The following is a 10,647-nucleotide window of genomic DNA, read 5'->3' as shown; positions in this document are numbered from 1 at the left end:
CCTACCTTTATCTGCTCCATCATCATCCGTTATATTCCCATGGAGAGGTATTGGGGGATCTTATGCTGCTGCTGTTGAGCTATTCATCCCCGCATTGCCCAAAGTCTTCTTCACCTTATTATGGTGGCTTTTTGGGGCATCTCCCCAACCACCATCTATCAGCCCCCTGATGTCCGTCCCTTCATCCCTCAGGCCCATGCGAGTAGACTGCTGTTGTTTCCGTCCTCCATTTCTAACATCACCGCTTCCACCAATATTGGCATCAAAATACCAATAATCCAACCAAAATTTCTCCCCCTCGTCGTCAGTCATTCTCCTCACGCCCACCGGCGACTGGCCCGCCAGTTGTCTCTGGATTTCCACATCGCGCTGCACTAGGCTTTCCCGTGCGATGTCGACATCGGATATGCTACTATTCTTGGCGATATCCGTTGCGGCATTTGTGGGTGGTGTTAGCAGTAGTTGTAAGGCGGGGGAGAGGAGCAGGGTGAGGAAATGGTAGGAGGGACAGGGCGCAGGGAAGAGTCGCATCAGGCGCTTGTGACTGGATAGGCGGTTAGCTCAGCCCTGCGGGTTGGGTGAGGGTGAGCTACGAGAGGAGCAGGAGAGGTACTGAGTGGGCTAGGAATAATTAATTATTACTTTATATGATGCGGGATAGAGGAACGAGAGAACCAAACAAAATGAGATGCCTTGGAAGAAGATATGTACGGTGTAGTTTTACATGTGCTAGCAATACAATAGATACATTTATGAACTTGAATCCGGGTGTGGTCTCGTGGACACTTTTCCCCGCGTATGGTCAGAATGGGCGTTGATGTTGGTGAGACATGGTTCGGTGAGGATGTTGTCTTTGTACACATTTCCGTACAGTCATACAGTTAGGAGCAGAGGATATTGTTGGTTGGAAAGTTGGCAGTTGGAATAATAGATGATGATGATATCTTGATTTCCAATTGGTCTGGCGCTGCTGTTCGAGATCTTCCGGAAAATAACTAGGGGATAAATATAAATCCCAACGAATCTTCTCTGTAGAGCCGACGCTGACTACGTCCAATTTGGCCTAAGCCACCCACTGAATACTACTTTGCAAACAAGAGTAAAATCAAATCAAATAAAAGTAAGTTAATTCGGTCATTTATCGTGGTAAATGAAATGGACTCCATCATCAGATTTCCTCCAAATCACCCAGTCACCTCTCGTTTCAAAATTTACCTAACCACCAAGACAGATAGGTATCCAGCCAAGTAAAAGCCGGACCAGCCAGCTCTTGTGTTGTCCCATGAAGATAGTGTTTCTCATTCACGTCCAGAATAGATTTCAACATAAAGAGAAAAAAAACGCCAGACGAGGAAGATGAAGAGGGAAATATTACCTGGGAAGTTGGGGGTGTGTATGCATGAATGGAAGACAAAAGGAACAAAAAAATATAAGGACGTGGTTCGGCGGGGTATCGATAGCAACACACAAAAAAGGGCGAGAAAGAATAGGAACAGGTAAAAAGATGCACCCTGTATCCAAGTAAAGAAAAATCCCGATAGAAATAAAAGATAAAAAGGTGATGTGAAAATATATGGGAACGGAGGGGCCTGGACAAGAAAAGAAATGAAAAAAGAAGACCAACTACCAAAAGCTTCCCACGATAACAACTGCTTGCAGCAACGAACAAAGTGAAGAAACGAGCAAGAAGTTCATGTAAAGTCACCGCATTATGACACGGTGTTTAGAAACTCTCTGGTGAGTACGACCGGGGGTATCAGGAATTCAATTAGCATTAACATCAAAACAGACAGACCAAAAAGAAACCATATTGAAAAAAAAGAAAATTGAAAACTTTGAAGGGGTAAAATAGAGAGCAAAAAAGTATAAAAGTATAAAATATACCCAGACACGTTAACCGACCAGCTTTATCCATGGGCAAAATAACGTACTCAAAAGCTAAAACGTCCTACTTCCAAAGGAAGTAACAGCGAGCGGAGCATTGTAGGTTGGGGTGGAGAGGAGGATAGAACCAAAGGGGGGTGTGGGATGTGGTGAAGCTGGGACATTTGGTGAGGTGGGAGATTTTCCCATACTTAGTTGGTGAATATGGACGTGAGCCATGATGAGCGTTTGCGTTCGGAAACTAAGTATGTCCCCGCAACGGTTCAAAAATGTTAGATCAAAAACCCAAAAACCAAAAAAACCCAAAACTGCCCCGTTCTATCTTGGAATCTATTTATATATGTATAAATGAGAATGCCGCTGCTCTACATACCAGGAGCAGTTGGAGAAGATTGTGTTTTTGCAAGCTCATCTTTTGCAGGGGAAAGGGGACTGCCACGGCTAGAAATAGAATCACGGCCGGCGATTCCTTCTCCAGTTGATGGGTTGGCACGCTCTTCCCCTGATCCCGCCGTTTCAGGTGACTTGGAAATCTCCTCAGGCAGGTTGTCATCAGGGGAAGGAATGCTTGCTGCTGCTGCGGTTGTCGTCGCGGTGTTCTGTTCCGGTCCAGGGACAATACCATTCATGCGCTCCCATACCTCCTTGCGTATCCGCTCATCTTTTGCCTTCCGCATCCGTTCGATCTCCTCGAATCCACCACTCTTCTTCAGCTTTCCCTCTTCAACAAATTTGCCCAACTCCTTTTGGAGCGGGCCGATCCGGCGACTTTCCAGCTCCTTCTCTCTTGCTTTCTCAGCACGTTCTATGGCTTCCAAACGATTTTCGTGATTAGGTTGCAGCGCTCTTACTTCTCCTAGGAGATGGTCCTTGGCTTTCATGGGGTCAAACGGCTCATCGACTGGGAAATTGCGGGATACGTTTCTCAAGCCGTTGGGTCCAGGGGTCGCGTTCGAAGTCGAGTGGAGACTCTGTTGTTTCGTGGCCTGCTCCACAAGGGCAAATGTCTGGGTTGCCTTGTCGAGATCGTCCTCAAGGTCAATCACTAGATCTTCTTGCATTGTGAGTTGATCCCTCTCTTCACACACAAGCTGTAACTCCTTCTCCCATATCTTAGTCCATATTGGTTTTTCTCGTTTAAGGAATTCCTTCATCTTGTTCAATTCCTTCGATACTGCACCGATATCCCGGCCTACCGCTTCCAATTGTCTTGGTAGGGGGCGGACACCACGAGTGACAACATCCTTCCGTAGATCCTCAACGAGATCTTGAAGATCGTCGACACGAGCGACGATCCTTTCAGATTCGTCAGCAAGCTCTTTCTTCCCTGCATTCACGCGAGCACGGCCTGCATCACCCTCAAACGGCGGCACAGTCAGTTCATTCGCTGCATGCTTTACAGAACCTGCCTTGGATCGGATGGAGCCCATAGAGTTTGATACATCTGCCGCGAAACTCGTATAAGTCTGACGTAGCACGGCAAGATCACGACGAATACCCTGAAGTTCTGAAATATGGTTTCCGCCACCTGCAATTGGACCGTTGGATGTAACGATAGATTTGGATACATCTGCTGGAGGCGGGGCTGCAGCAAGGCGAGAAATTTCTTTCGAAGCTTCTAATTGACGGTCAGTTAATCGTTGGATAGACGCTCCCTGTCCATCAACAATTTCACGGACGCCTTCTATCAGACGACGGAGACCCCCAACTCCATCGTCGAAGTGCTTCTTCACCTCGTCAAGTGGCTCAACATTCAACACGAGGACTGATCGATCTTTTACGTCGTTCAGATCTTCCAGTTCATGCCGAACGCCAGAGACAGGATCCTGGAGATAAATCTCTGGCAAATCTGCACCATTGTTATGGGTATTCCATGCGAATTTTTCGATAAACGCCAATTGTAATCGGCCAAGAGTTAACTCAGAATAGCCCTCTGACAAGACGTATTTCTTAATCTTACTTCTGTACTGTAAGAAGAGTGTTATTTCTTTGGTTGGAGCGGGAGATGACTCTGGAGTAAACTGGCTAACTTGCGAGTTGTCAGAGCTTGTAGATGAGGTTTTAGCATGTTGGGTCCCGTTCGCAGGTGAAGATTGCTGTTCCGTGCCCTTTTTCGACGAGCTCTCGAATGTCTCTGAACCCGAATCCCGCTCTGAAATATGGGGCAGAGCGGGCAGAGAGCCACTAGCAGGTGGCATATCTCTCGACTCAAAACGGCGCGGGGAGCCAAGCTTGTCAGTTGAGGTTTTCGGCGGACCATCGTCTTCAGTCGATCCCACTGACGTGTCGACGTGAGGTTTCTTCGCTGGTCCCCTGCGCTCGGGTGAATTGGTTTGGCCAGGGGATGATTCGACAGTCCGATTATTTGAGCGCTGCCTGTTGTGAAGATATGATCCACGGAGGCGCACTGCATTCATTGATTCGCGAACATCGCGGCCTCGATTCGGAACCGGGGAATTCTGCGAAGGAGGAATAACTGGAACACCATTAGGAGATGGACCAAGGTGTTTTTGTATTTGATAGGCAGAGAATCTCCTCGACGCTCGTCGTTCCAGTTCACCACTTCTTTGTAGCATCCCAATGGCGTCGTCTTGTTTAGAGCTTGGAGGTGTGGGAGGCGGGGGATGAGGGAAATTATGCGCAGAGAAATTGGAAGCATTGCCGTAGCGAGATCCGTTCATGCTTTGGTCAGGGTATGGGGACACAACAGGAATATTCTGCATAGCAGTACTTGATAGTGACGAATTCGAAGAAACACCTGACTTTGACTGGTCTCTCTTCGACGCTTCCCTTTCGGCAAAAGATGGCCCATGGCGGTCATTAGACCAGGTGGCAGAAGAGCTGTTTCTGGTAAATCCCGTATCTCCATAGCTTGTTATTGTATTAGCTTGGCGAGATACCTCTTGTTGTCGTTTGGGCGCGGACTGCGGTAACGATGGAGCTTCATCCGCGATCTGATTTAGACTATTGTCCCCACTTCCTACGCTGCCAGCGCTACCATGTCGTGTTGTCGCGGGCAATCCATCTTTCATCTGCCTCGACCGCAACTTAGCCTGTTTTTTCTTGAGACCCTGGAGTAAATTGATAATGATATCCCGTATGCGCGGTAGATACCGATCGAGGCTCTCTGGAGATGCATCTTGACTAAGGGTGTCTTCCAAAATGGTCCGGAGGAGATCGGGCACTGGGCCCAAGTCTGCTGTGTCGACCCCAATAGCTCCGAAGGCCCTGCAGGCCAAGTTGAACTCGTATCCCAAACGGACATAAACGTCCGAAACCTCGCTCTCCGTCGCACGTTGTCGTGACCATTGTGTGAGGGTCTCTAATAGCTGCTTTGTCGCGACGAGAAGATGGGTAACGCTCTTTTCAATCTGTGAGAGTTGCTTGTCGGGCTGCTGCTATCAATGAAAGAAGAAAACTCGTTAGCACATGGATATCACGATGGAGAAGTATCCAACATTAAAACGCAGATATGATGAACTGCATAGCGCACAGCAGCGCATAATGAGGAAATGAAAACGCATAAATATAGCATACCGCATTTCGACTTGAAGAAGAGGACTTGGCTGATCCGGAGGACACTCTCGTTTCCACAGGTTGCTGACTTGTGTTTCCACCACCGCCACCAGTAGTCGTGAGGGATGTTGAAATCATTTGCTGAACCACGGGAGAACGGGCACGATCAAAAGCCGGAGAACGTACATGGCGAGTTCTTGACTGGGAGGATGACGAAGAAGAGTCCATATCTCTCGAAAACGGCGGAAACACTCGACGGGTGCAGGATGAAGGTGATGTGATTTTGGTGATTTTTCTAATGTGGTTGGGCTGGGGATTGGAAGGAGTGGAGGCGCTGATACCTATTACGGGGCTGGTACGACTGTTACGCCGTTGCAGTTTGGCTGGTGCCGTCTGGCGGGAGGCGGGTTGGCTGGTCATCCGTTAGCCTGTATGATCGGGTATGTACCAATCACAGGTCATATTAGCGGATTCATGTCATGTGATGTTGTATTGAAACCACCACCAATCAGATTAAACCGGCGGATAGCTATTTTCACATGTCAACCAAGTTGGACGTCAACGAGATATTGGCAAAAGGCATGGCTATCATCTATGCTTCAAGGGATCTTCTATATTCCTGGGAGAGGACAAGTTTTGTACCCATGAATAATTGCTATTCGCGCAAACTTGTCCCTGCTTGTTCCGCCCAGCCAGACTATCCTGAAACAATAATGCACCCATCCCCAGCTCCTTCAATTGTCATCCCAAAACATTAAGTCACAATGTCTCTCTCAAATAATGTCTTGAACTAAAAATCTCAGTCTGGAGTGAAAGCCGGATTTTGGTAACTGAGGTATGTACTACAGAGGATGGAGTACTAACCCGTGGCTGTGAGCAATGAAATAATTCCAATCTAAAGCAAACACCTCTTCTCCTGACCTCTTTACATGCAGTCAATTAGATGAGATGATAGAAATATGATTTTCGCAGCGCAGTTTTCAATGATGTAGTTCTCTAAATATCTGTGGATCTCTTGGGTTGGGCTGTTGTAATTGAACACAAAGTTGTTTCTTTATGAGATACAGTTCACTGGTGATCTAAATACTAGATTGGGTATTTTTATGAGGCATACTGTCCATGTACTGTACCTCAATACAATATGTCTAAATCTTTGATATTATATTCTCCTCTCCTTTTACCTCCCGTTACAAGAAATCTAAAGGAAAGAAGGGAAATAAAGGTTCGCGTATGTAAGTACCATGAGTTTGTTTAGTTGTTGGGCTTCATTGTCTCCTTTGTTTCAGTGATTCCTTGCATACTATTCTTCGGTTGTGAAATGACTCAGTGCTATAATTATAGAACAAGAGAAGATTTTATTTCATTGATAATGGGGGTAAATATGCTGTATGGGTAAGCAGGTAGGAAATTTAATGATGAAATTTCTATCAAACGGCATTCTAGTGCTATGATTTGTCCAAGAGGTAGTGGGAAATCTAAATACAGGCTACCTTCTCAGATTTGGTCAAAATGGCTGGCATCAAATAAACTTACCAGAAACCTCTTCAAATAACAACGCCAGCCGCCCGTCGCTGAGAGCCACTGCATGGCCCATGCCAAGAGTCTGCATTTGCCTGCCTCATTGTTAGGGATATGGTGAGGCGAGGCGATTGAGATGTTGTCATGCAAACAAGGTAATTTAACTGTCGGTGTTATCCACATGATCTGCACACCAGCCCATATCCAAAATAGATACCTACTACCTACCTACCTATGACTTTGAGTTTTGTTTGTCCCAGTGGAGCGTTTCTTGATGAAAACTCCCGGGAACTCTGTTAACTACCTACTTCTGTAGGTACCTCCCATGCTGAGTTTAGAATAAACAACTCACTGGCTCACCAAGCAACATGATTCTCTGTAGTCAGAACAGTTGATTGAACACACCAGTGTAGTATAGGGAAGAGAAGGTCTGTGTTCTAAGTATGTATAAAGCCGGCCGATTATTGAGTTTCCCTGTGCTAAACATAGCAGCCCCGGTTTTGTTTTCACTGAAAACAAAGCATCTACTGTGTTTAACGTTTCCGTTGAAAAAAAGAAGGGCGGAGGAAAAAGAAGGAAGAAAAGAAGGCTACCTAGCCTGCAGAGCTAAAGCGTCCTGGCGTGCTAGTGCTTGCATTTCCGCTGCAATGCGAATGCAGCGCTCTGTTGGGATGAATCGATGAGGGAATAGAACGGTGTGCTGGTTGAAGAGAATTTCACCTTGGGAGCATACAGGGTTCTGGTGTCGGAATAGTGATTTATCACTTATTATTGGTATTGATTCTGTGTCCATCTGCAAACTGTGTTGTAGATTTGATCAACAAAAGGAAAGAAAAAAGAAAAAAGGAAAAAGGTTGCCTTGGAGAAAGTGAGTTGGGTTCTTTCGTTATTATTTACGGTATGGTAAGGATTGTTGAGCTGCTCTCGGTTCCGATATCATCGCCTTGGTATTTGTAGCTAGAAAACAAGAGCAAGGGTGTGTATATGGGCAAGCTTTTTCTTCTCTGGGAGCCCACTTTGACGGTGGAGAACGATGGTGGCGCGCACATGGGCAAGAAAGATTTCATGGAGCAATGATCATGAAATCCCTTTGTGTACCCGTCAAAGCGCTGCCAGTGCTGTTGATGAGCGAGAGAGAAGCGTGTTGTCATTGATTGGCTAGGATGAGGACAATGGCATTCTTTGAAGGGACTGACGAATTGAAAACATTTTCATAGTGATCAAAAATTGCCTGTGCGTTTTTTATATCTTCATCTGGTAAAAATGATATCTCTGAAATTGACCAAAGGAGGTTGTATTCTGTACTATGATAAAAGTTACCGATACTGGGGAACGGGCAGCCATTCCTGATCTAGCTAGAGGATGGACGAATCCGCGCTGGGCCATGCCTCAAAGCGGCAAGGTGGGTCCGGCTATAGACGATAATTGGCGGATAGATTTGAGTTGAAACGAGGCAAGCACCCAAAAATACGGCTCGGCAGGAAAAGGTCAGGAATATCGCTCTGCATTTTGACGCATTCTGCCAATTGTTACCGTATCATATTACCATGCCGCGCCTGCTCCTCGCTGGTCGATGGCTTCTTCCCGTCCTGACCCCGTATCCCCATGTCCAAACACATCCACTGGTATTTTCATCCTTCGCGATCTCCCTCCAGCCTCTTTCTCTCAACCTTCCAACTCCCCCAAACTATCTCCCTCTCCTCTTCTTCATCTTCCTTTTCTTCTCTTCTGTCTCCCTATTCTCCTTTCCTCCTTGCCCCTTGGCCCCCCTCCCATTGAGCTTGAGCTTTCTTTTTTTCTTCCCTTTCCCTCCCCGGTCCCCAACCCCCCCAGCCCGAGCTATTTTTTTTTTCGTCTATTTCTGCTACTTCTTCTCCGTCCGTCATATTTCACTCACTCCATCTTTAAACAACGTGAGGCGGTGTGGGCTTTCTGGGGCTTTGCTTTGGCTTTCGCTGTGGCTCTGGCTCTGGCTTTGGCTTCTGGCTCTGGGCATTCCAAGGTTCCTTCTCCCAGCCTGGCTGGTCCCTGAAGTGTTCACGGGTATTGCTTCTGCTGTTACTACTATCTTTGAACTAAACCTAGGTTACATACCTAGGTGCAGAAATCTTAGGGCGGTAACTGAACTCTTGGACTTAACCCCAAATTTCTCCCGCCATGACATCCACCATCAACTCCATGTCGTCTGTCAACGGAGCCTCAGGCAACCCGCTCAGCAATTCCGTGCCGCAGAATCCATCCGCTGCTGCCAGCGATCATAACAACAGCAACAACGACAGCAACAACAGCAGACCAGCCATGCGCTCGAGTTCCACGATCAAGACCAGCACTGATGGAAATCGACGGCAGGCGGGCAGCCCTGTCGACGGTGCTCAGAGGTATGTCGTCGTCTCCTTGTCGTCCGTCGCCGGGACGGACCGCGCCTTCCTATTTCATATGCCATACGCCATTTGCCATCTCTCCTTCCCCCTTTGTCTTGGGTGTCGTGTTACTGTTCTTGGGCGTGGTAGGAGCGAAGGAGGCTCCGACCGACGTTGAGCCGCCTCGTGCGTGCCTTCCAAACTTGGCCAGCTTTTTCACGCCCTCACGCTTGACACTCACTCCCACTCCTCCCTCTCCGCCTTCCACAATACTGTTTTCTTCTTCTTCCACACTCACACACCCTCAAGCCCTGCCACATGCACATACGCACTGTCGCTCATACGCACACCCACCCACCCACACACACACACACTTCTATATTCAAGTCTTCAGTCGACTTCTTTCTTCTCCTTAATCTTTCCTTGACTCTGGTGCGGCGTTTAGCTGCTTCGAGTTCTGTGTCTACTGCTCTCATTCTTCGCCATGTTCACCTCGGTGGCCTGATCGGTTGTCCCTTTTATCACAAGCTCATTCACTGACCTTCCTTCCTTACCTTTGGCACATGTTATAGGCGTAATAATCCCCCAAAGGCGTGGACTCAATCTACAAATCCTCTTACCCAGAAACCTTCCTATCCCAGTCAGAACGGAGGAGCCCCTCAGCGAAAATCAACGATTTCCCCTAACCCAATGGCATCCCCGTCGTCGAATAGGGAGTCAAACACCCCCGATATGCATGCCAATGACCGCCTCACCTTTCTCCTAGCTGCCTGCATCGTAAGTCCATCCCTCCTTTCCCTTAACCGGTTTTCGGAGCATCCCTCCCTCGTCGTCCGTTCACTAATCCGTTCTGTTTGGTAGGGTTTAAACGCCACTATCACAACCAAAAGCGGAGAGAGGTTTTCTGGCATTTTTTCGGGATCATCGTTAGAGTCGAATAACTCCTCATTTACATTGAAAATGACGCAACGTTGCTCCTCACCACAAGCAGACAACGGTCGGTCGAATGGACTTAGTGACCTTTCTAGCCCTTACATTGGATCAGGTGTGGACCATCAAATGATTTTCGATGTCCAAGATGTTGCGGATGTTTGTGTTGAAAACGTCTCGACCGCCGGTATTGCTGCAAAGGAACACAATGGTAATTAAAATACAGCTTTTCCATCTTTGATCATTCATATATAGGCTAACAGATTTCCCTTTTCTTCCTAGGAGCTCGTACGGGTTTCAAAACGGATACAGACATCTCTGGCGCCCAAGTAGTCCGAGAAAGAGAACTCCAACCCTGGGAACCGGGTACAGATGCCCCCGTGGACATGTCTTTAGAGAGCACAGGTGCGACGAGCTGGGACCAATTTGAAGTAAATGA

General features: G+C 47.4%; 4 protein-coding genes across 4 annotated transcripts; 2 read left to right on the top strand and 2 right to left on the bottom strand.

Annotated features, from left to right (window-relative positions):
• Positions 1-60: 60 nt before the first annotated feature.
• Positions 61-750, bottom strand: HCBG_04049 (uncharacterized protein; the record flags this gene model as incomplete). The annotated part of the gene is made up of 2 exons (XM_045431098.1): positions 61-544; positions 740-750. 2 exons carry the CDS (start codon positions 748-750, stop codon positions 61-63), a joined length of 495 nt encoding a protein of 164 aa, XP_045287651.1.
• Positions 751-2,249: 1,499 nt separating this feature from the next.
• Positions 2,250-5,820, bottom strand: HCBG_04048 (bud site selection protein; the record flags this gene model as incomplete). The annotated part of the gene is made up of 2 exons (XM_045431097.1): positions 2,250-5,282; positions 5,422-5,820. 2 exons carry the CDS (start codon positions 5,818-5,820, stop codon positions 2,250-2,252), a joined length of 3,432 nt encoding a protein of 1,143 aa, XP_045287650.1.
• Positions 5,821-9,075: 3,255 nt separating this feature from the next.
• On the top strand, positions 9,076-9,456 carry HCBG_04047 (uncharacterized protein; the record flags this gene model as incomplete). Its single annotated transcript, XM_045431096.1, has 1 exon — positions 9,076-9,456. One exon carries the CDS (start codon positions 9,076-9,078, stop codon positions 9,454-9,456), a length of 381 nt encoding a protein of 126 aa, XP_045287649.1.
• Positions 9,457-9,968: 512 nt separating this feature from the next.
• Positions 9,969-10,427, top strand: HCBG_04046 (uncharacterized protein; the record flags this gene model as incomplete). The annotated part of the gene is made up of 2 exons (XM_045431095.1): positions 9,969-10,055; positions 10,140-10,427. 2 exons carry the CDS (start codon positions 9,969-9,971, stop codon positions 10,425-10,427), a joined length of 375 nt encoding a protein of 124 aa, XP_045287648.1.
• Positions 10,428-10,647: the final 220 nt, after the last annotated feature.

The sequence above is a fragment of the Histoplasma capsulatum genome (assembly GCF_000150115.1).
Source record: "Histoplasma capsulatum G186AR genomic scaffold supercont2.5, whole genome shotgun sequence".
NCBI lineage: Eukaryota > Fungi > Ascomycota > Eurotiomycetes > Onygenales > Ajellomycetaceae > Histoplasma > Histoplasma capsulatum.
The sequence above is the reverse complement of the archived record's forward strand: the minus strand, read 5'-3'. Positions and strand labels throughout refer to the sequence as shown.